Source organism: Homarus americanus, unplaced genomic scaffold (genome assembly GCF_018991925.1).
Source record: "Homarus americanus isolate GMGI-L3 unplaced genomic scaffold, GMGI_Hamer_2.0 scaffold49667, whole genome shotgun sequence".
Classification (NCBI taxonomy): Eukaryota; Metazoa; Arthropoda; class Malacostraca; order Decapoda; family Nephropidae; genus Homarus; species Homarus americanus.
This window is the reverse complement of record NW_024738608.1, coordinates 7386516-7412308: the sequence shown is the minus strand read 5'-3', so window position 1 is coordinate 7412308 and position 25793 is coordinate 7386516. Positions and strand designations below refer to the sequence as shown.

The 25793-nt window shown below is 39.0% G+C and overlaps 1 protein-coding gene and 1 long non-coding RNA gene across 2 annotated transcripts; one reads left to right on the top strand and one right to left on the bottom strand.

The window, feature by feature from the left end:
* Nucleotides 1-676: 676 nt before the first annotated feature.
* LOC121874221 (F-box/WD repeat-containing protein 7-like) lies at nucleotides 677-19277 on the top strand. The gene is made up of 11 exons (XM_042378271.1): nucleotides 677-1130; nucleotides 3029-3145; nucleotides 3782-4759; nucleotides 5677-5756; nucleotides 6833-6992; nucleotides 8045-8314; nucleotides 9302-9481; nucleotides 9934-10115; nucleotides 10624-10849; nucleotides 11038-11248; nucleotides 13278-19277. Exons 2-11 carry the CDS (start codon nucleotides 3038-3040, stop codon nucleotides 13550-13552), a joined length of 2670 nt encoding a protein of 889 aa, XP_042234205.1. The 5' UTR covers nucleotides 677-1130; nucleotides 3029-3037; the 3' UTR covers nucleotides 13553-19277.
* LOC121874222 lies at nucleotides 15627-25026 on the bottom strand. Its single transcript, XR_006090381.1, has 2 exons — nucleotides 24925-25026; nucleotides 15627-15996 (listed from the first exon to the last, which is right to left on the bottom strand). It is a non-coding gene; the product is annotated as an uncharacterized LOC121874222 (long non-coding RNA).
* Nucleotides 25027-25793: the final 767 nt, after the last annotated feature.

Below are 25793 nucleotides of genomic sequence, written 5' to 3'. Positions count from 1 at the left end.
TTGTCAACATTATTTAAGCGATCAAGAGGTTTAATTCGGAATTTGAAGCTACGCAATGTATATTTGATGTGACCGACTGCCCAAGCGGCTAACGAGCCGATCAGTAAAGAGAATAAGGGTAAAAAAGAACTCTGTGTGTGTGTGTTTGTTTTATGCTATCCACTGACATAAGACTTTTCTATTTTCAAATTAACACGACAAAAGTAGTTTTCCTTGGTTAGAATGGAAACAAATTAAATTAACAATTACTGGCAAGAATTTTATTAGCGACCATTTATTGTTAGGGTAAATATGATACGCCTACGTGGATCAATAGATATTATACAGATAAAAAATATATTGACGAAAAATAATAAATGTGAATAAAATGTGTATATAGACCGCTGATAACTTCAAGTCTGGAAATTCTATGAACATATATAGTCCATAACAATGGAAGGAACACCAGCTGCTAGAAGAAAGAAACTGTTCATATCATTGACTTAGGCTTAATTGAACATATATCGAACATTTGGTAAATATATTGATGGTGGATTGTAGTAGATGGTTTAATGGATAGGGTTATCCATTGATAAACAAGATGTGTCTATCACATAGCAATATATGTGAACAAAAATGACATAGGAGTAGAAAATCAGTTTGAGTCTGGCGCCAAAAGTTCGCCCTCGAACGTAACCGGAAATCCAAGATGGCGTCTTTGTTGTGATTGCTCTCACCAGGCGAACTTACTTGCTCCTCTTTTCCTGTGCCAATCCTCACCCGGAGGAGCCACCTAGTGACCCCAGGGCTCAGGGCCTGCCTTAAGGTGTAGCTAGTGTGTCCACTGAAGGGTGTAGGAGGGTGTAGTGACGACTTTGGGAACAGGAGGAAGGTGTGGGCAAAGGGGAACCCTTTTGGTGGCAGTGTTGGGTTGTGAGGGCGTCAAGGTTGTGGTGGAGGCTGCCAGTGTGGTGGTGGAGGGTGGTAATAGTGGCTGCTGTGGTGGTGGTGGTGGGAGCTATCACTCAGGAAGGTGATGAAGGTGATCCCAGTAGGGAGCGGGGGCAGCCTCGCCCCATACCTGCAGCAGCCCGCCCTTCTTCAGCCCTCAGCCCTCCACGTCCTCGGACACTTTTGAGGATCTGCTGCAGGTGAGTGAACCTCTCTTGTATTGTTAATATCTATGTTTTGTACTGTGTATGTTTTGTACTGTGTATGTTTTGTACTGTGTATGTTTTGTACTGTGTATGTTTTGTACTGTGTATGTTTTGTACTGTGTATGTTTTGTTCTGTGTATATTTTGTACTGTGTATATTTTGTTCTGTGTATGTTTTGTACTGTGTATGTTTTGTACTGTGTATGTTTTGTACTGTGTATGTTTTGTACTGTGTATATTTTGTTCTGTGTATGTTTTGTACTGTGTATGTTTTGTACTGTGTATGTTTTGTACTGTGTATGTTTTGTTCTGTGTATGTTTTGTACTGTGTATGTTTTGTTCTGTGTATGTTTTGTTCTGTGTATGTTTTGTTCTGTGTATGTTTTGTACTGTGTATGTTTTGTACTGTGTATATTTTGTTCTGTGTATGTTTTGTACTGTGTATGTTTTGTACTGTGTATGTTTTGTACTGTGTATGTTTTGTACTGTGTATGTTTTGTACTGTGTATATTTTGTTCTGTGTATGTTTTGTACTGTGTATGTTTTGTACTGTGTATGTTTTGTACTGTGTATGTTTTGTACTGTGTATATTTTGTTCTGTGTATGTTTTGTACTGTGTATGTTTTGTACTGTGTATATTTTGTTCTGTGTATGTTTTTTACTGTGTATGTTTTGTACTGTGTATGTTTTGTACTGTGTATGTTTTGTACTGTGTATGTTTTGTTCTGTGTATGTTTTGTACTGTGTATGTTTTGTACTGTGTATGTTTTGTTCTGTGTATGTTTTGTACTGTGTATGTTTTGTACTGTGTATGTTTTGTACTGTATGTTTTGTACTGTGTATGTTTTGTAGTTTTTTTGATGCACCGTTGTTGACAGGAGGTGAAATAAATCTTGAGGCATAGGAAGGGAAAGATTAGCCTTGGAATTTATTCTATTGATGTTGTGGACAGAATTGTAAATCCTGAAGTGAAGCATGGAAACAATTGATAAATTAAAACCATCTCAAAACTTTTTCTGGTTTTAACATAAATGAACCTGTAAGGACTGGTATACTGTATAGATAGTTGTGTTGTAGTTAAGTCTGGCAAAAATCAGGTTTAGTTCTGTGATGGTTTTGTTTTAATCTCTTAGATATACATTAGCACACAAGGTCATGGCCTACTTGCCACTTTAAAGTACTGTAAATTCAATGTAACTGTTCCCATGCTTCTACAGTACAGTATTTGAGTTCTACACTGTATGTATTAAAACAAACATTTAAATTAAAGCAATGAAACAAAAATCATTATCAAGAATGAATAAGTAAATTTTGAAATTACAAAGTATTGTAAAATTATTAGTTAGGCAGAGTAAGAGACATTTGGTCGGTTAGTTTTGTCTCATTGTTAATGGTGGGTACAGAATTTTTACTATATTCATTAGTTTGACACACAACCCAGCTTCACTGGCTGAAGAAAGGTAGTCCAACACAGTATATACCACAGCCAAGGTTTACCAGTTGGGTTCACACAGTTCAACACAGTCCAGGCTCACTCACTGAAGATGGCAGAGTAGTCCCATAGTTACAAAGCCCAATTCACATGCTGGACAGAGGGTAGTCATGGGAAGCTTAACACAACCCAGATTCAATAAGTTTGATATTGGACTTATATTATGGGGCAATCCCACACTGCCTTCCACGGTACAGATCTTCAGTTATATACATTGTAGCTTTACTAGCTAGATTCACAGCGGTCCAACACAGCTTTAAGTCTTCACACCGTTGCACAACTGAGTTTCACATAATGTTCCATCCTGTACAGTACATATTGAAAGGTTCTAATAAACAATATCATGGTAGGATGTAATATAAACTACCATTGTCTAATGATTTTATATTTTTTATTTACAGAATGATGTTATGATGGGTGATCGAGTGGTAGACATCAATGTTGCTACCGTGGAGGACTTGGAGTTCTTGGTGGGTGTTGGCCGAGCTAAGGCTGAGGCCATTGTCACCACCCGTAATGTGAGTTAAATATTACTGTATGTGGTGCTGTATATAAAAGGTAGGGCATCTTCATGTTATGTATGATAAATAATTCAAGTTATTAATTTTTGGAGAGAAGTGCTGCTATCGGGTTGCCTTTCCCTGCTCTCTTAAAGAAATTTAAATTTATCTCTTGAAGTTTCATTATTCAATAAGATGTGTTTCTAATGTAGACCAAACAAAAGCAGGACTGCCATAAAATATTAAATTTAACAGTTGATGACTTTGTTCCATGAGTGGTTTATGACTGATTCATCATGTACAGAACATTGACTAAACCCATGAATGAAACGTTTTGAGAGAAAGTTGTGAAGCTTAGTGGCTCACTCCCAATAGTATTCAGAGTATTCAGTATTTAGATTATCTTGACCTCATTCCTTAGTTTTAAGAGTACAGTTCTGTACAGCTTTTGTCATCATATATAGATGCTTAGTATTATTCCTTACTAGATAATGTTTTTACTTCATGAATGAAGGAGTTTTAATTTTTTTAGCATTCTAAATTGAGTTGCTACAGTTTGTGTAGCAGCCTGTGTCTTCATGTGTCAGTGGTTAGTTATATGCTCTAAAGGGCTTCAGCTGGAAGTAATATATTTTATCATATTTGTGTCAACAGTCAATGATAGACTTCAGGAGCGTAGAGGACCTTCTTCTTGTCCCAGGGATTGGTCGGAGTCTAATAGAGCAGAACCGTGGGCTGCTGGTGTGCAGCACCCAGGGTGGAGCTCCCATCACCAGACACTCGGCTCCTCGTCGCAGCCTCAGGCGCACTTCCCATGACACTAGACAGAGAGGAGAGAGTGGTAAGCCAGAGGAGACTTCCCTCGAGGCGCAGGGAGATACAACCAACTGTGCCTCAAGTCAGGCTGTGAAACCTACCCGAATATATCTAAGGGACCAGAGTCACTCTGCTGCCGTGGATCAGCTGCGCGCTGCAGAACATTCTAGTGCTACCCGTAGTGCTCAGTGCAAAAGTGACGTACGTCCTAAAGAGGAAATTAGAAAAGAATGTAGTGAGGAAAGAAGGGAAGATGAAAGTGACAAGAAGAAAGAGGTTTCTCTTAGTATCCCAGAGGGAGACACTAGTGACTGTTGTGAGTGTCGCATTGAAGATGAGGAAGAAGAGGAGGAGGAGGAGGACGAAGGTGAAGTTACCGTAGACGTCGTGCCAGTGATGGAGAACAATGATGAAGGGGAGGAACATGCCGATATTGTGAAGGAGTACATCATGAGCAATGATGACCTTGTGAACACTGCACCCGAGGTAAAGGTTAGCACTGGGGACGTTTACCATAGTGGAGGCGGCAGAAATGAGCGTAGTTGTAATGGTGGCTTGGTCGGTGGAGGACTGGGGACGGATACACCCCACGAGGACGCTCCACTTGATCTGCCTTTGGACATTCAGGCTCTGGCCTCCCACCAGTTGACAGATGAAGAATCTTCTGAGGAGGAAGAGGTGGATGGGGGTGATGAAGAGGAAGAGGAGGAAGAAGATGAAGAAGAGGGTCACATGGAGGAGGGTGGCGTGGAATACGACAGTGATGACTGCATGACGGTTGATCCTCCGACTTCTCCCTACGCTGACAAAAAACAGGTAAGCACTTTTAGCACATGTCATCACTACTGTACATTGTATTTCTTTGCCTGTGCTGCCTTTCATGGTTAGACTAGCTCCAGGTAATATACTGTACTCATAAACCATCCACTGTACATTACTTCCTATTTTCAATTTCGCAAGTCATGTGTGAGTATGAAGCAGAATGTTATCTGCTCCAAACTCATATAATGGTCTAGCCAGTCAGTTTGTGTATGATCAGGTTGAGGGTTCACCTGCAGGCACCTTTGGGTCTTTTTAACTCTAGACTTACTTTGCTAGCTTGGGTATTTATATATGAGCTATGTTTATTATAATACATGAAACTATGTTCTGTAATATTTGATAGAATTAGTGTTTATGTCTTCAGCTAAATTTCACTGACACAATACAAGTAACTTGTGTCCAGAATTGGCCATTTTAGTGTCAGTTCCAGTCGAAAAATTAAAAGTGGTCTATGTTGTTTATATACAGTACCTGAAATATGGTAGGTTCTCAGCACATGTTTATATACTGTATGCCAATTTCTTACAAAATACTGGTACTGTACTGTACTGTACTGTATTCTCAAGTTGTCACTCTGCATTAATGTGTAGGTCAGTCCGTGCCAAAATAATCAAGAACATTTGATAATATCCAAACTTGTTCAGCTATAAAAACCTTCCAGACTTGATCTTTTTTCACCTCTCTCTCTCCCCCCTGAGATATTATATTGTACCAGGTCATCACAGTAATTTACTGAACAGTTGTCTTGGAAGCTTTACAAACAAGACCTCACTTGCAGATGTTAGATCACAGTATATATTTATCTACTGTAGAGAAATAAATCAAACTGTTGTGGTGGAAAGGATCCAGGAAATCTATCTACATCAATATATATTGTACAATATACAGTACTGTATATTCATTCATTTCAGATAAAAAGAAAATCTGAAGTGTGCTCGGATTCAAAAGGAGTTTGTCCAGTGAAAAAGTCCTGTAAAGCTGTTGAGCACGGGTGAGTAAATGAGGGATCCAGTTACATGATTTGACTTAACCTAACCAATCATAACTTAGTTTATTCTTAACTTAACCTAACCTAATCATAATCAACCCATATTTACCTAATTTTACCCACCCACCCTAACAAATCTACCCTACCTTACCCTAACAAATCTACCCTACCTTACCCTAACCTACTCTACCCTACCTTACCCTAACCTACTCTACCCTACCTTACCCTAACCCACTCTACCCTACCCTAACCAACTAAATTCAACTTGCCCTTTGTATTCGTCATAATTTATAACCAAGATTCTATTTATAAGTTTAATTAATTCCTGATGTGCTATCTATATACTTATGTAATGTGATGAATGCATAATGTGTCTTGGTGTTCAATTGAAATGTTGATGATCTACCAGAGTACAACTTCATTTACCAGTGATCAGTGACTGGTCTGCAAGAATTTGTTAAGATGAATTTATTAACCATTAAAACAGTGTGTAGACCAAGACAGCTCACAAGATATTTATTTTATTTTATTTTATTTATTTTATTTTACTTTATTTTATGAGTCACCTGACGAGTTACCCCCTTCCCCAGCTTAACCATCCATGAACCAATGTAGGTCTGGACTACATCACACACACACACACACACTGTTATCATTTTTTTTCTGAGAATATCCCACCCAAGCACAGGTCATTGACCCACATCGGGGCCTACAGTAGGGGGCAAAAAAATAAGAATAAAAAGAAATTAAAAATAGAGAAGGAAAAGGTTATTTTAATCTACACCACGAAGATGCTGGAAAACCAGCTTTTTAAAGTGAGACATTGTATGAGTGTGGAAATACAGAAGAAGTCAGAGCATTTCACAGTTTGGCTGTGTGAGGAAAGAAGGATGTACTATAATGGGTTATTCTAGAGTCTGTAAATCCTAGAGTTGTTGTCTTATTTCTTTTTTTATAGATCTATTTTATTTTGGGGGGGGTGGGGGGTAATATGTTGTCTAAGAATATTTTTTAGATCTATAGGTGTAATTGAATTAGTTTTATAATACTGTACTGTATTTTTTCCTTCCTTCTTATAGTGGGGAAACCAGTCGAAGAAAAGTTTGTGGTCTGGCAGCTCACAAGGTGTCACCACCACCGGCAGGACTCAAGTCTTGGTTGGCCAAGTATCAGTCCTGGTCACCTGCACAGAAGCGTCATGCTCTAGATTCGTTAATAGATGTCTGTGATCTGAACGAAGTAAGTGTTGTTTACCTCTGTACCTTTAGCATTATACTAAAGTAGATCCTGAGGGCTGACTGAAGTAGATCCTGAGGGCTGACTGAAGTAGATCCTGGGGGCTGACTGGAGTAGATCCTGAGGGCTGACTGAAGTAGATCCTGAGGGCTGACTGAAGTAGATCCTGGGGGCTGACTGGAGTAGATCCTGGGGCTGACTGAAATAGATCCTGAGGGCTGACTGAAGTAGATCCTGGGGGCTGACTGGAGAGATCCTGGGGGCTGACTGAGTAGATCCTGAGGGCTGACTGAAGTAGATCCTGAGGGCTGACTGAAGTAGACCCTGGAGGCTGATTGAAGTAGATCCTGGGGCTGACTGAAATAGATCCTGGGGCTGACTGAAGTAGATCCTGACTGAGGGCTGACTGGAGTAGATCCTGGGGCTGGCTGAAGTAGATCCTGGGGCTGACTGAGTAGATCCTGGGGGCTGACTGGAGTAGATCCTGGGGGCTGACTAGATCCTGACTGAGTAGATCCTGGGGCTGACTGTCCTGTGGGCTGACTGGAATAGATCCTGGGGCTGACTGAAGTAGATCCTGAGGGCTGACTGAAATAGATCCTGGGGGCTGACTGAAATAGATTCTGGGGCTGACTGGAGTAGATCTGGGGGCTGACTGGAGAGATCTTGGGGGCTGACTGAAATAGATCCTGGGGGCTTAATGGAGTAGGTCCTGGGGGCTGACTGAAATAGATCCTGGGGGCTGACTGGAGTAGATCCTGGGGGCTGACCGGAGTAGATCCTGGGGGCTGACTGGAGTAGATCTTGGTCTGCTTCTGAAGCTGGGATGTTTTCAGATGTCCTGTGTCAGCACCTCACCATCTTCCAATGTTATGAAAATATATATAAATAAATTGTTGTAATTCTAGGGTTTTCATCCATAAACCAATGCAATGATTTTTTTGGTCTTCATGCCTTTGAAAATGATTAAATCAGGGTTGACCTGTACAGTATTTAATTACAACTATCATTAATATATGATTGACTGACTTTTGCTTTGATTTTTTTTTCAACAGGTACGCCATCTTCACCAAATTATACTGCCCCAATTTCAGCGGGATTTCATTTCCTTATTGCCAAAGGAATTAGCTCTCTATGTCCTAAGTTTCCTTCCCCCGAAGGATCTCTTAAGAGCAGCTCAGACCTGCAAGTACTGGAACATTCTGGCTGCAGATAATCTCCTCTGGAGAGAAAAGTGTCGTGAAGCTGGCATTGACGACCACATGATCGTTATGGATCGCAGACGGAGGAAAGGCACCAGCGTTAGTCATATGTCTCCATTTAAGGTTTGTGATATGTGTTTTGCATATTGTACTCTGTGGCACCGAGAAGCTATCTTTTAGGCAATTTATCCGTACAACAGACCCTTGATATAACATGATTCAATACGTGGTACACAAAACTACTCTTTATGTGGTGTGTCTAGAAAGATTAAATTGCTTTGAGCAAAAAGAGAAAGGAAGATAAAATAGACACTGGAGAAAATACTATGGTCGTCTAAGTGAGGAATTTGTAGAGGCAGTTGGTGGCTCTTAAGAAATTGAATAATGGAATGGAGTCAAGGGGTAATAGAGTGAATTTGTAATAAGTAAAAGATAATGATGATAGCATAATTGAGAATTAAGAAGTGTAAGAATATTAAGTTTTAATATTTTCCTTAGCAGTATCTTAATATTTCTTCATTATTATGTTTGATTATTGTATAAACTGGTCCTTGGGGGTAACACCACTAGCTTCAAATTATTTATTAGTTTGTACTTTCCAGGCTGACTGCTACTATGTATATACGTGTAATATAAAGTATGACCAACACTCCTCTTCCTCTTAATGATAATAATTATGATAATGATGATGAGCTTTGAACACACAACAGGAGTAATGGGGTTATAGTTTTGGTTGTATTTATGGGATAAAGTTGTGATTATTATGGTTGACAGTTGTAGGTAACTAGAATTAAGTTCTACATATATTTGTTTTTATACATTTATATACAAGAGATGGTATACTTGTAGAAGGGGCAGCTGTGTGCAAGCTTGGTCTCTCACTCTAGTTCACCCTGATATTCATGCCAGAAATAGATAATAGTTATGGATATGTAACACAGGTGAATCATACCAATTTCTTATAAAATGTGTTCTAATAAATTTCGAGTGATATTTATGTACCAGTACAGTATATAATTGAAATAAGCTGATATGTGTGTTAAGTGACTCCTGGATGAATGTTAGACACTGAATATGCCTCAATCTTAATTTTACCCCCATTTTTTTCAGGCGGCATTTATGCGTCAGCATCGGATAGAAATGAACTGGCGGGCAACTCCTCTACGGCAACCACGGGTTCTCAAGGGTCATGATGACCACGTCATAACTTGCCTTCAGTTCTCTGGTAACACTATAGTATCAGGGTCTGATGACAACACACTTAAAGTTTGGAATGCCACTTCAGGCAAGGTGAGTCATTACTTGAGTCCACTTGTGTATCCTTTATGGAACCAATACTTCAATCAAGACTTCATTTTGATTCACAAAGCAACACAAAAGATCAGGAGTATCTTGCTAAAGATAATTTTCTGGTTGGACTAACTATGATTATACAAGGAACTTGTTTAATATCCTGCTGGTTCACCCATCGATTAAACTGTACTGACCTGATGACTCAGGTGTGGATAGTGTAAAGCAGTGTACATAATCTAGCTATTAATTATAAAAATAGTTTTAGCCAGTAACTAAACTAAACAGGTTGCTTAACCTTTCGATGCACTATACAGAACTTAAACTTTAACTTTTGATTCCCCTATACAGTACACTGACTACCTGTAGTGTACTGGTGGTTGAGGAACAGTCAGCCAGTATTTGGAGTGTGGTTGTTTGTTGTTTTCTTTAGATGCATGTTATTATTACAGTGCATGAGGACCTTGACGGGGCACACCGGAGGGGTCTGGTCATCACAGATGTCTGGTAACCTGATAGTAAGTGGCAGCACGGATCGTATGTTGCGGGTGTGGAATGCTGAAACTGGGGAGTGTCGCCACACGTTATATGGACACACTTCAACAGTCCGATGTCTCCACCTTCATGGCAATAAGTATGCATGACTCTCCTAACTACTTGAGGAGAATTTTTTGTGAACATATTTACCTCTCCAACATACCTACCCGCTAAGTGTTTGCTACCCTCATCTACTTCAACACACTACTTTATCTAATGGTCATCTTCCTAACTTTATCATCCCATAAACATCCATTTTGCCAAGTCTCCATATGCAATTTCACTGTTCATAGGAAATATCTCTCCAATTTGTATGGTGTCTTGTCATTGGCACACAACACCTTAACTGTTTGGTTATCTGTTTTGATTCATCACCAGCATGGACTACCTCCTCCTCTCTTCCCCAGAATTCTGCTACTCTATTAAAAGTTCCTCTGAACCTCTATTAAATTATTCCTTCCCACATCCTCTCCCTCACACCCAAACAAAGTCAACACACTAAACTCATTAACTGCCAAAGCATCCCATTCTCTTTCACAAAATTGAGGAGACAAATTGGATTCTTTATGTCAGAAATAAATATGTACCTCACTTGTCTTTTGTAGAGTTGTCAGTGGGTCACGAGACGCTACACTACGAGTTTGGGATGTCGATTCGGGGGCGTGCGAACATGTACTGGTTGGACACGTGGCAGCTGTACGATGTGTGCAGTACAATGGTCGCCTTGTGGTATCTGGGGCTTACGATTATATGGTTAAAGTATGGAATGCTGACCGAGAAGAGTGCTTACACACTCTTCAAGGGCACACCAATAGAGTGTACTCTTTACAGGTAATTCTCACAGTTTAAGATAAAGTAATTTTGTAAGTTACTGTTGAGGAAGATGCATAAAAAGGGAATATGTATCAGCTACATAAAATTGCTAGATAAATATGTAAATTTGTCTTAACATCTTGATTTACTATCCAGAGTGTTGACATTGTAGAACTTGAAGCATTTATTTGTGGTTGCTTCTATAGTTTGACGGCATCCACGTCGTGAGTGGGTCCCTGGACACAAGCATCAGAGTATGGGACGTTGAGACAGGTCAGTGCCGCCACACGCTAATGGGTCACCAGAGTCTAACGTCGGGTATGGAACTCAAGAACAATATTCTCATATCTGGTAATGCTGACTCCACTGTTAAGGTGTGGGACATTGTTACTGGACAGTGTTTACAAACACTCTCAGGTCAGTACCTCCTAAATATTGTATTCACTGTACATTCAGTTCTGGTGCAGTAACTTATCTTAAGTTACAGTCAAGAAAGTGATTTGCTTTACGATGTGAGGGACAGTTACTTTGTTCAAGTTTTGTCATCCTTATTAGTGAGAAATAAAATAAAATACTGGTAAATTTTCTTTATGTATTAGATTAGTTACCTGCTACCAGTACTTACCAGACCACCCTCTACCATAGCAGGAAAAAGCATGTAAACAGGAAATGAATTAAAATTGAAATAATGTAGTCACAACAATATCAAAAGATTAAAAGTTTTTTCTTTCTTTCATAATCTTCTTTACATTTATTATATTGCCGTTGATAAAGGATTCTGGAGGAAGTTGGAGTACAAAATTGACTATGATACGTCTTAGAATTGGGTTAGGTAAGATTAGCCTATTCTGTACAAGGTTTGGTTACAATAGGATACATTAGCTAAAGAGGGTAGAAAACAAGTACTGGGTAGATGAATGTTACAATGGAGAAGCTTTAAAATGGAAATATGGGCTAGAGTAAAAGAAGTATTGAGAGTGTAAAATATTACTGGATGTTAAAGTTACAAGGAAGCAGAATTGTAGAGTTTTTGGTTAAAGAGTAAAGTGTAATGTGAGTACTGTAATTGTAATAAAGCGTAGAGGTAATAATTGCAAGAATGAGTGTAACAATAAAGTGGAGTAAAGATGAAACATAAATATGGAAGGCTTCTGCACGGAACACGTTAAGATGTGTGAAACTTGAGGTGGAAAAGATTGGGTAAGAGAAATGGAGGTAAAATGATTAGAGAAGTTCAGGTGGAGGTGTTAAGAGTGGTGAAAGGTGTCTGTAGAATAATTTGAACCATTGCCATAGATGCAAGGTCATCATTAGTATTTTGGAGATTACACTTATTTGAAGGGGTGTGTGTACAGTGGGAGAGTGTGGGTAGCTCTGTGAATATCATTGGTGATCTGAGGAAGTGGCTGGGATAATTAGCAGCAAGTGTGAGCCCTAATATAACAGCTGCACCTTTCTCCTGCATCTCTTCAGTCTGGTAGAGCTTTCATTCCACACAATCTATTACTGATGGTCTTTTGACTTTAAAATTTTTTTTTTAAAGTTCTATGGAGAATGACTTGGCCCCATGTGTGTCTGAGTCAGCAGGGTGACTGCCTGGCTGAACTGTGTCGCATCACCCAGAGGATAGTTTGAGTGTGGAGGGAGCTATTTTTTTACATAAAATTTTTATTTTATTTTATATGCTATGTATCAGTTTTATTGTTTATCATAGCATTTTTTTTTTAATTTGTGATGTATACATTTCGAAATTTAATTCAAATTAGGCTCACCTTGTGCTCTTTAAATTGTTTTAACTTTGAACCACATTGTTTATATACAGTAGAAGTTTGGTGTTAATACATCAATCGTTGAACTTCAAAACCATTTATCACAAACTCGTTTATTATTATTGGGGAGTATCTTACTGTACTCACTGTTTACTGCCCTGCCATTTGAGCCTGTTGTTCACCCTCTGTGCTTGCTGTTATCCCTCGTTTCGCAATAATTTTGCTTAATTTTAGGTTTTCTGGGAACACAACCCCATAGTTAAACGAGGGATACCTGTACAGTATTCCATTTTCAGCTTGTGCTTTCCCACTTCTAGTCTTTAATGTTGATCTCAGATATCTAACGTTATCTGCTGCTCCCAGTTTTTTTCTGTTAAGACAAACTTGTGTTTTTTCTAGGATTTTAAGTGTTTTAAAGGTACTGTACTTTATTAAATGTGGAAGGAGTGTTTGAAGAGAAATTATTAACTGTACTGTATAATATCAATAGAAACTGATTTAGTTACAGGTTTTAATCTTCGTATACCCAGTTCATGTATGTTGTGTCATTCACTGATGTTTTATCATTTGAATAGTTCTGTTGTATGTGCATATGCCACGTTCCAGGCAAATTTTAGTTTAAGATTGTTTTTACAATTTTGCAACAAACTACAAATTTCAAACTCTTCACTCCCCAGGTTCTAACAAGCATCGGTCAGCAGTGACGTGTCTTCAGTTTAACAACAAATTTGTGGTAACGTCTTCAGATGATGGAACTGTCAAGTTATGGGATGTGCGTACTGGGGAATTCCTCAGAAATTTAGTGGCACTAGAATCTGGGGGATCAGGGGGTGTGGTGTGGCGTATCCGGGCATCAGACACAAAGCTAGTGTGTGCAGTTGGCAGCCGAAATGGGACAGAAGAGACTAAGCTACTGGTGTTGGACTTTGACGTTTATGAGAACCTCAAGTGATACATGGGGACATTAGTGTTGGGTGGTGTCCTCTCCATGTATACTTACAAAGTTCAAAGTGATGTTATTTTAACTGTGCTGCCATGTAACCTCTTGATTAGTTTCACTGGTGTGTCAGTTGGACAGTGTTTGTGATGACTAACATTTCCCTGGTGCTAATATTGTACACACAAGATCATCTGACACTCACCGCCATTACCATCTGCTACCACTCCTCCACTTGGCAGATATTGACTTATTTTCATCGTCATTTCCTGTATTTTGAAATTTTATCATTTTATCGAGTAAAGTAACTCGTTAGTTTGTCATTGTCCCAATACAGGTATAGCACTTCAGTGACCTGTATTTTTTAAAGCCATGTTTACAGTCTGATGACTCACTGTATTTCCAAAAGAAGAGTGTTGAAAGTGTCACCAGATCTTATATATGAGAAGAGGAACTAAATGTTGTCTTAAGTTCTTGATTAAAACTAATACAGTAGTTGTTTGGCATTGAATGAAACTTGAAATTAAGAGAAAAAGATCTGGTGAGAAGAGTCACTAGTACAGTATAGGTAAGACATGGTAATGTGTGAGCTCCTGCAGTTACTGGCTGTGTACCTTGTTGTACTCACTATTTGAGGAACTGGGGTGTTCTGGGGTCAATCTTGGAGAACACCAGCCTGCAGGAAGCAGTCAAGACATTTTCAGCATATAACAAAAATATAGACTTTGGTCTGGGTTGTTACTTTGAAAGCGAAAGTGATGACACTGGGTAAAAGTAATGCCAAAAATGAAATAGCTTGTGTCTCGTGATGGAGCATGAAGTAAAAAAGTGAACTCATATACTTATATTTTTTACTTATTATTTTATGGATTGAGGGAAGGGGGGCAGTGAGAGGGCTTGTACGGGTAACAATAAGAAGCTGGTTGATGTCTTGGGTCTGATGTTGTCCCTCTGGTCAGGTTCAGACCAGCCAACTAGCTTTCATAAATAAACTCTCACATCATTCTTCTTTTTTTTTGTGTGTTATTAAAGCTGAGGATTAAGGGTTTATTTGCAGTAATGTGAATAGTGATTTATCTGTGTTGGCATAATGTGTTGTGTGACAACTGCATTGACACTTTCAAAACAGTGGAGGACAATTTGGAAATGATGTACGATTTAGTTGTCTTGTCTCTTTTCATTTTGTTTTTTGATAGGTTCAACTAGTAATTGTAATGTGTAGATATTTTTTCTTTTGTATAATATAATGACATAAGCCATAACAATGCCATTTACTATGGTTTTTATTTTATTTTGACTTTGAAAGGTAGGAAATGATGAAGCTTTATGTTGTGCATAGCGGCACACTCCACGTGGTTGCTGGGGATGTCTCGAGCGGTTTATTCCAGAATTGTTATATCTGTGATGACTAATTATTATCCATTAGTCCTAAAGTTTGTGTGAAGGGCACCTATTTTGTTTCTCCTGTTTTTTCTTCAAGGAGGAATTTAGTTATGTTGGACATATATAGGTCTAGTCTGCCATTTTCTGTGTGACTGCCCACATTGTTATTCTCATGAGATTTATGTTCAATACTTTTAATTTAGCAAAAACGACCACAAAAGATATTATGAAGAGGTGTTATATAAGTGTGGCTTGCAGCTGATAGTGTGGTTTGCTGTTTCAGTACTGTGCAGCATGTCATTACAGCTTGTAGTGTGGCTTGCTTCAGTACTGTGCAGCATGTAGGGTGCCTTGCTGTGTCCCAGTACTGTTCAACATCACAGTACAACTAATAGTTTGCCTTACTGTAATTAAAGTACTGTGTGGCATCTCATTGCATTTGCAGACTGGCTTATAGCAATGCTGTTATGCTTGCAGCATGAGTTTGGCTGGTAGCATCCATGTCATCATTGATTGACTTTGGCTTGTTGAATGACAGGTGGCATCAGTTAGCAAGAGTTGGCTGCTCCCTGCTGCAGTGAGGGACACATTGGCACGTGCCACATACTGATGATTGAATGAGGAAGCTGTGGATGCTCCCGAGTTCTGGCTCGTGACTAATGCCACACCGTTGACCCGTCATTTGTGAGGAAAGGAAACTACAGTGTCTCATTGTAGGAGAAATATATAATTTTGTGGCTTAGCATTATCATTACCAGTTGCAGGAAAATAATGTGGAAGGGGGAAGATTTTAATACTTGAATGAAACCCCATCCTTATAGTCTACCCTAGTCATGGGTGGTATGTTTTGCCTGCTGTGGGATGTTCAATACCATTTTGTCACATACTCAGCCGTCCATTGTTTAGAATATACAAATGTGTTACTTTCCCGTCTTTACAATGATACATCCTCACGAGGTGTACAGGAGTTGAAAAATTATAAGGAGAGGCGGTGGCGGTGTGGTGGTCACGAGCTTCAGGTCTGCACAAACTGCTGGCCTCGCTGCACCTCACCTGGTCCGGGCATTTGTAAACACCTGTAGGAAATACTGTTTTAGTATTTTAATTTTCTTTTCTTTTGAGAAGAGAACTGAGATTGCTCAAGTTTTTTAATCCTTTTAAGTTGAAAATGTGTACATATGTATGTGTATAATGATGTATGTATGTACCAGTGTATGCATACATACTTGTACATACTTTCATACACATATTCATGTCCACATACCATACTACACACAAACACATAAAACAGTGATACAAATACACACTCAGAAATGTATTCACAAATATAAGGGTTATTCAGAAAGTAATAAGACTGCTGGTAGAAGAAAAAAAAGAAAAGATATAGTCCTGGGGTAATTTTTTTTACATTTCTTCAAGACTACTGTACTTCTCTTCCTTGTGTAATAATTTCTGGCAACAGTTTATTCTCAGGGTATGTCGCACTGTGATTATAATTGTTTCCTTTTTTATTCTGAAAAAAAAAAAAAAAGGCACTGCATCACCTGCCCACCACTGCGAACAACTTTTGCTTCATTGGGGCCGTTGGGCTCCCATGTGTTGCTATTGCATTTCATTTTTATCACCCAGAAACTCTTAACATAAGATACTGAATAGCTTAATCTTGGTAACACAGTTTCATCATTTGGCAAAATTCTATTGCAGTATTATTGAGCCGCCAGCAAATTTGATATCACCACAAATCCATGATGAGTACTGTAGGCAGTACTGTCTTCAACTATGAACATTATACCAAGACAGAATATTTGAATGAAACAGCCATGTAACTCAGTGGTGCAGGCTAAAACATGGTTCAAATGTATCTTTTCAATGTTTATTAACAGTAATGAATTTCCAGTCATGGACCTGATCTTATTATTTATTGAACAACCTTTGTACATACACTTCATATTTTTCTGATCACACCTGACATAGTGCATAGCACCAGTATACACACATGCATGTCTGCAGTGTGTATACTGTACTGTACACTGAATAATATTTTTTACATTATTTGTTACACATGTAACATTTTTCACATCCCCTGTAACTGTTTATACACATATAAGGCTCAAGTGTCTGACTAGAGAATATGTGGTCCTTGTATTCCTAGGCAATTTAATTTCACAAGAGAGTCATAGTCAGAATAACAGACACAGCCACTTTTATGTAATGAAATAACTATAAAATTTCCATATTTGACATCATACAATTATGTGTGTTGGTATTTGTTTATATGAAGGCATCTAGGAGGAGCTTTGCAATATTTAGTGTGTTTGCTGATGTTAGGACAAAATACTGTTACTGATGACAAAAATAGACTGGTTGTAGGGTAAAGTAAAAGATGTGTTGCATGGATGTACAATATTAATATTAATGTGATGTAAGAGTTGACAACAAGAACAAAAAATGTATGTGTAATATATGAGAGAAACTGGGATAGTGTTAAGACCAGGAAGAGTTATGTCTTAATAGAACAGGACTCTTCAGGGCTATACCTCATTTGGCATGTGTTTGGATAGTGGGAACTGTGGGAGTGTTAAGATGATAGAGAACTCAAATGGTGGTAGGATAAAGTATTGTAGGTTAGGATAAAGTAAGATTTCTGGGTGATAGTGTATTGAAGTAAAGTGTGAAATAGAGATGGTAGAAAATTTGAAGTTGATTTTAATGTAATGTTTACTTTGCAAAGGTGGTGATAGGATTACAGTATGAAAGGATGTTGTTGGGGTTAAATAAGGTGTGCCTGCATTAATTCATAAGAAGGAGTGATATTAGGATGTACAGGTAGTGGGTTAAGTGAGGGTGGTACTAGGATGAAATAAAGCATTGGGAGAAAAGCACAGTCGATAGAAGAGGAATTGTGCAACAATTAGGGTACTTGTCAAATGTAGGAAACTTTATCTTTAGTTTCTGTTTTAGAAGTGTTAAAATGTACAGTTTGTAAAAAGAATCCATTTGAATATTCTCTTGTCAGATACTAAAGCTTATTACTTGTCTGTACAAGTACAGTACATAACATTCATATTGAAAGAATGCCCTTACACTTTACATCTTTCAGGCATTTTTAATACAATTAAATTAGCCATTTATCTTGTACATCTTGCTTGGTAAGTAAACTGAGCAGTCCTATCATCCCCATGAAGTCATTCTCTGTGTTGTACAGTCTGTCTTGAGGTGTCTGTTAAGTTCTCTTTCTCATTACAACAACATTGCCAGAAGAATAGGCTTTATTTGGGGTCATAACAGGATCACTGTTAAAAGATGAAGAAAAAATTGGATATTATGACTCCTTTTTAGTGGGTAGAACAGAAACTTTCTTATTTCTTGATTTTTTTTTCACAAGGCTATATCTTGTATTTTATACTCGTAATTTTGGCCTAGTTTCGTATCTTATGTATGCCTGTATGTGGGGTCATTTATTTTAGTGAATGAGGTGATGAAGTGCTGTCAAGCGACATTTAGGTTCTTCAGGAGGCTGGTGGCCAGCAAACTTTTCAGCCATTCAACACAGAACTGTCACTCTTGTGTTATTTACACTCAGTCTGTAAACACACTTGGTAATTAAGAGGTGAGTAACTGCAATATATAGTAAGTATGATGAATGGAAGTTATATGATATTTGAGTTGGACTTTAAGGAGTTGTTGGGTTATATTAAGATGGCCATCACCAGTTCTTAGGTGTTATGGGGAAAAATGGTCCATGCTAATTAAGCATAAAGTTTTCATTTTGTCTCTAATCATAGCTCCTACAGTTAGTGAAATATTGGCATAAATATTGCAGTATGAATTTTGGCTGTTATTTGCCTACAGTACTTTCAATTAAACTTGTCTTTATGTAGCTAAAAGTAATTTTTATGTAGTAGTCACTTGTCCAGAAGTCACATGTTTGTTGTGTGATAGAAAGGCAAACTTCCAAAGGGAGATTTACCATCGTAGCCAAACAGGGTATTTTTTACAACTGATAATGCCAGAAATCAAAAGAAATAATGCTATTGGTCATCATATAACTGAATATAACTTGTACATAAGTAACTTCCTTCAACAAAATCTCCTTTGTACAGTAGTCAGTTTTATATGAAAATATATATAAATGCATAAAAAATTAATTGATGGAGCCTCAGTTTAATCTGCTAGTGTCACTCAAGGGAGTGTGTGTGTGTGTGTGTGTGTGTGTGTGTGTGTATGTGTGCATATGTGTGTGTGCATGCATGTATGTGTGCACGTGCACACATGTGGAGGTTAGAGCAGCAGTCCCGCTGTGCCCAGGAATATGATTTCCAACATAAATTGTGATTAATAAACTTTTTAATATATATTTTATCTTTTTTTTTACACCCTTTGTGAACATCAAAAATTCTACTAAATCATTAGGTAACTCCTGTAGGCGAACACCTTATGTTTTTTTGTTTTTTACCGCCTTCACTGGAGGTACTGTATCAGGTTCTCTCTCCCTCCCTCTGCTTGCTGGCTTGAAAGTGTTCACATTACAACTGTTGATTCATCCCATAGTTCCTCACACTTGATATATATACCTGCTCAGCACTGCGCTGTACTGGTATGTATCAAAGTGGTTGATGGTTTCTTATCATCTGTTAAATAGAAAATTTACCCATAATTTTTAAATTGGTCGTCTGCCTTTTGCCTTCATATTACAGTGTATTACTAGTAGTGAAGGTATTACTAGTAGTGAAGGTATTACTGGCAGTGAAGGTATTACTAGTAGTGAAGGTATTACTAGTAGTGAAGGTATTACTAGCAGTGAAGGTATTACTAGTAGTGAAGGTATTACTAGTAGTGAAGGTATTACTGGCAGTGAAGGTATTACTGGCAGTGAAGGGGTTACTAGTAGTGAAGGTATTACTAGTAGTGAAGGTATTACTAGTAGTGAAGGTATTACTGGCAGTGAAGGTATTACTAGTAGTGAAGGTATTACTAGTAGTGAAGGTATTAGTGAAGGTATTACTGTAGTGAAGGTATTACTAGTAGTGAAGGTATTACTGGCAGTGAAGGTATTACTAGTAGTGAAGGGTACTGGCAGTGAAGGTATTACACCTGAAGGGGTTACTAGTAGTGAAGGTATTACTGGCAGTGAAGGTATTAATAGTAGTGAAGGTATTACTGGCAGTGAAGGTATTACTAGTAAGGTATTACTGGCAGTGAAGGTATTACTAGTAGTGAAGGTATTACTGGCGGTGAAGGTATTACTAGTAGTGAAGGTATTACTGGCGGTGAAGGTATTACTAGTAGTGAAGGTATTACTAGTGAGTATTACGGTGAAGGTATTACTAGTGGTGAAGGTATTACTGGAAGGTATTACTGGCAGTGAAGGTATTACTGGCAGTATATACTGGCAGTGAAGGTATTACTGGCAGTGAAGGTATTACTAGTAGTGAAGGTATTACTAGTAGTGAAGGTATTACTGGCAGTGAAGGTATTACTAGTAATGAAGGTGTATTAGGTATTATGAAGGTATTACTAGTGAAGGTATTACTGAAGTATTACTAGTAGTGAAGGTATTAGTAGTGAAGGTATTACAGTGAAGGTATTACTAGTAGTGAAGGTATTACTGGCAGTGAAGGTATTACTAGTAGTGAAGGTATTACTGGCAGTGAAGGTATTACTAGCGTGAAGGTATTACTGGTAGTGAAGGTATTACTGGCAGTGAAGGTATTACTGGCAGTGAAGGTATTACTGGCAGTGAAGGTATTACTGGCAGTGAAGGTATTACTAGTAGTGAAGGTATTACTGGCAGTGAAGGTATTACTAGTAGTGAAGGTATTACTGGCAGTGAAGGTATTACTAGTAATGAAGGTATTACCAGTAGTGAAGGTATTACTGGCAGTGAAGGTATTACTGGCAGTGAAGGTATTACTAGTAGTGAAGGTATTACTGGCAATGAAGGTATTACTAGTAATGAAGGTATTACTAGTAGCGAAGGTATTACTAGTAGTGAAGGTATTACTGGCAGTGAAGGTATTACTAGCAGTGAAGGTATTACTGGCAGTGAAGGTATTACTAGTAGTGAAGGTATTACTTGTAGTGAAGGTATTACTGGCAGTGAAGGTATTACTTGTAGTGAAGGTATTACTGGCAGTGAAGGTATTACTTGTAGTGAAGGTATTACTGGCAGTGAAGGTATTACTTGAAGTGAAGGTATTACTGGCAGTGAAGGTATTACTAGTAGTGAAGGTATTACTGGCAGTGAAGGTATTACTTGTAGTGAAGGTATTACTTGTAGTGAAGGTATTACTGGCAGTGAAGGTATTACTAGTAGTGAAGGTATTACTGGCAGTGAAGGTATTACTGGCAATGAAGGTATTACTAGTAGTGAAGGTATTACTGGCAGTGAAGGTGTTACTTGTAATGAAGGTATTACTGGCAGTGGGAATGTTAATGATGGTAATGATTTTGGTAGTGGTGACAGTGACAGTTGTAGTAATGATGGTAAAAGGAGTGAGGTTGGTGATGGTCGTAGTGAGGGAAGTGGCAAGTGTAATAAGGTGGTGGTAATGAGGGAAATGGAGACGATGGTGGTGGTAGTGAAGGAAGTTGTGAATGATGATGGTAGTACTGGTGATGCAAATGGTGTGGTGTGGTAGTGAGGGAGGTAGGAGTGGAGTTGGTTGAGGTAAGGGTGAAGTGACGTGGAAGAAGCAATGACAGTGGTGTAGGGTGGTGGTAGGGGTGACGGGGTGATAATGGTGGTGTGGTGGATGATGGTAGTGGGAATAAGGGTGAGGAGCGTGATCGTGGTTGTGGTGGTAGCAGTTACAGTGGCAGGGGTGCTAATACTGGTAGTGGTGACTGATTCTGGTGGTAAAGATAGTGGTAACAATGATAACAGTGGTTGTGCTGGTAACATTTGTGGTGGTAAAACAAGTGGTGATGGTGTTGATAGAAGTTGTAGTCGTGGAGGTGGTGGTGGTATTAGTTATGACAGTATCAGTGATTATGGTGATTGGTAATAGTTGTGGTGACAGCGAGACCAAAATCACCACAATAATGTATGGCAGTTTTCAGAGGTGATGGTGCCGGTTAATTAGAGATATGGTGCCGCTAGTTACTCGTGGTAAGGACAGCACCAGTAACAGCACATTAATGACAAAGGTTAGTTGACACATGATGATAATAGTGTGGTAGCACCAACAACACCACAATAATGGTGGTAGCAGGTTAGTTATCAGAGAGGGGCCACGCCCAGCCCGTGACACACACACTTTTAGCAGACATAAATATTAGCGGTGTGTGTGTGTGTGGCGGCCACAGGTCTGCGGGCTCTAAAATGCGCGGGAGCCTCATCAGAGTGGAAAGAGGTCAGGGTGGAGCCATAAGGTGGGCAAGCCGGAGGATAACGAGGTGGGTCCCGCTTAATGACCCAACCACCGCCCCCCTCCCCACCCTCCCCGCCCCCCTCCCCACACCCACCAATTAAGGGGAAGTGTGGGCCTGGCTGGTGACCACGCCCACACGCCTTAGCTCGGGTCAACCACCTCCTTACTGATAAGTCATATCTGAGGAGCCATGATGAGGGCGGCGCCCCCCGACTAGTGGCCCAGGCAGGGTAATGTGTTGTGTTAGGCATGCATCATTACGCTCTCGACCCGCCCCCTGCCACCACTCCGTCTCCCATCACCCCTCCCTACACCACCGCCACACGGTAAACCGGGGGCTGAGGAAACCAGGGGGATGAGGGGAACAGGAAGGGGACCTGAGGGAGGGAGGGAGGGTAGGCTCGGGCGAGGGCAGCAGTCAGTCAGTCCAGCACAGTGATCCCTGCAGGCCAACACAGCCTCCTCCTCCACGCTCCCTCCACCACCACCTTAATTAATCAGGTACCTCCCAAGCACTACCTTCCATTATACCACTCCTCTTCTATTATTAGTGTGCACATTTATTGTTAGTACTGTTGTTTTTATTGTCTTTCCACTATTACTATTGTTTTACCGTTATTGCTACAGTGTTTATTATTGCTTTACTACTTTTTTAATTTTCGTCATCACCTGTCTGTTATCTAGGATGTAAAACAATAATTATCAACTTATGTATTAAGTGAGTAACAATGGCGGCCACTCACACGGCGTTCATACGAGCGCGCGCTAACAATACGAAACTATTGGGACAGCCTCTTAAGTATAGATTTTAGTTTAAAGTGTCCCTAATAATGGCTTAGGTTTTTGTTTCTACAATTCACAATTCTTTCTGTACATGGAACTTAGCCAGAAGAAAACTCAGGTTATTCTTTATGATTTTATTAAGGCAGGTGATAAGCGACTTGGAGGATAACTAACTTAACTAAACTAACTAACCTAATTTAACATGACCTGACCTAACCTAACCTAACCAGCAGGAAGGTGACATTACACTTCGTTTTTATTATCAGCCATTAATGCAAGTTAAAGGAGTGGGCGTCTGAGTGAATAGGTTTGAGAAAGACATTTGTTTGGTAATATTAAAAGAATAAAAGAGTATTAATGATGTGCAACTTGTTTAAGATGATACTGTTATACCCAAAGAGTCTTATACTGTATAAATAGATGAATGGACCTTGTTGATTTGCTTTGTGTATTGTTCATATTGTAGTGACATCATTTATATCAGATTAAAATATTCCTTTAGTTTCAGTTATCATCCCAAGAAAATTTAGTTTGGTGAAAGTTGGTTTTATTGACGTGTATAGTGAATACAGAAACCTAGACATCACTAACTTGGTGTGAATACAAACTAAGGAACAGTCACATAAAGTGCCATAACAGGGGTTCAAAGTTGCCAAGATACTGTTTTTAAAATCTCTATGGATACTTTCCGTTATACCGCCGCAAGATTTTTAAGGTCATAAGTTTTTTTCTTCATATAACTTAACATAACCAAACCTAAGCAAACTTAATCTAAACTAGGTTATGTTATGTTAAGTCTTGAAAACTTTTGCGTGGGTTTAAGGGAAAAGTACCCTTGTGTATAAAGCACATGTTTATGGCGTGTGTATGGCTGGGCCCCTCAACTTAAATATGAAAACAAAAATAGGTGGTTTAGGAAATATGTCCCCAACTCAACTAATTTTTTTTTACATATTTTAGATGATAGGCTATTGATTTTAAGCCAGTAGACATACGACATCATTACACACAGTAGCTCTTGTTGTGGTGACTGGTGAGTGGTACCTGCACAGTATAAACATTGTAGCTCTTTCTGTTCTCGAGTACTGCTGATGGTGTGCATATATAGTACTCTGATAAATGCAGGAGAGGGAGATGGCGCCCTTGTTCTCAGGACAGGTCGACGTAAGTAGTCAGTCGTCTTAGTGTGAGGAAAATAGAACAGTAAAGATGTTGTATTTATCATTGTTCTAGTTGATAAAAATCCCAGCAGTGGACAGTCATCTCCATCTGTTTACTTTCATTTTTTAGCTTCTGGCAAATTATGTCATGTGTCCTGAAAAATAATTAAATTATATATATTTTTATATAATACCGACAGCGTATCCCACCATCTTCGACGACTGCCACGGAAATTAATTGTCACGTCAGCAGGAGTCCATTTTTGTCATCACTACTTAAAGTAAAACAAAGTGTGAGGAAGAATGGAACTGTACAGTGTGTGTGAGGTACCTGCCACCACTGGTGCGTCAAGGCAGTGACAAGTGAGTAGTGCAGCCCGTCGTGGGGAACATGCAAGCGGCGGTCGATTAACTAAATTAGTGTTATTTGCACCGTCATCAGTGAGTCCTCTCATATCAATCCTCTTCAACCGTGTTGTTCACAAAATATTAATATGACAACATCGTAATGTAGTCAAGATTATCACAAAGATTTGGAGTAGAAAATTCCTTTATAAGAACAAGACAAGTAGACTTGACTGAGGTTATAACACTTCAATGGACACTACTAAGTCAAATGTTTATATTTGGAATTAGCTGATGGTTGCTTCATTAAGAAGCTGTTAGCACAAAAACAATCAGAACTAACTTCTTTGGAGTAGGTGTTTGGGGCTCATGGATGGAATAATCTATCAGCGAATGTAGTGACAACACCGAGTGTGAACTAGCGAAGTCCAGGGATGACTAACACTGAAATGAATCATGTCACATGATGCGTGATCGTGAGTATGGCGAGTGTTTACCAGCAGTGAGCGACAAATAAGTGACTAACCGGCGAGCAAGTTCAGAGAAATAGCCAAGAGGATATAAGATAAAAGATAAGTAAAAATAAAAGTAAGATGCAGAGAAAAAAAAGCAAGAACTTATGTAAAATAAACATATTCGAAATTCCACGTAAATATGGACAGGGTGCAGTACATATTGAGAAACGTTTGTAGTCCAGCAAGGTATTGTGCTCTTTCAATCTTGTGTCAGGAAATAAAGATAAAAAACGAGTAAAACATAATGCCAGACCGTGTCATCAGCATTATAATTATCAAATGCAAAATGATAAGATTCGCCGAAACTGCTAAGTGTAAGGTCAGGGTTTTGAACAAGGAAACAAAAAAAGAATAAAAATACAGTGGTACTGACAGTGTACACCGCTTCCACATTAGGAGCGTAACTAGCAGGGAGCAGGGGGGTACAGCCACACCCTGGCCTCCTGCAACAGGAGGCCTCCTGACTCTTGTCCATTCATGATAAGAAAAATCTTCGGTAAAGTTATAGTTTAGGGAAGGCCCTTTATAAAAATAAAAATATTACGTATACAATGAAAATGCGGTTTCAAGGAATGAATTCGGTTGCGAAAACATTTCAGCCTATTTTCCAGCGTACTGTACAGTACTGAACCTCAGATCTGAGCCAGATGATCATATATCACCTGTTTTAGGGAGCTGTTAAAATCACTGTCGACTG

Bases quoted from the DNA above. Each gene is read 5' to 3' on its own strand.
- LOC121874221 (XM_042378271.1), top strand. From the start codon at position 3,038: ATGATGGGTGATCGAGTGGTAGACATCAATGTTGCTACCGTGGAGGAC. The intron at 6,993-8,044 runs GTAAGTGTTGTT...TTTTTTCAACAG, and splicing joins ATGTCTGTGATCTGAACGAA to GTACGCCATCTTCACCAAAT. The intron at 9,482-9,933 runs GTGAGTCATTAC...TTATTATTACAG, and splicing joins GGAATGCCACTTCAGGCAAG to TGCATGAGGACCTTGACGGG.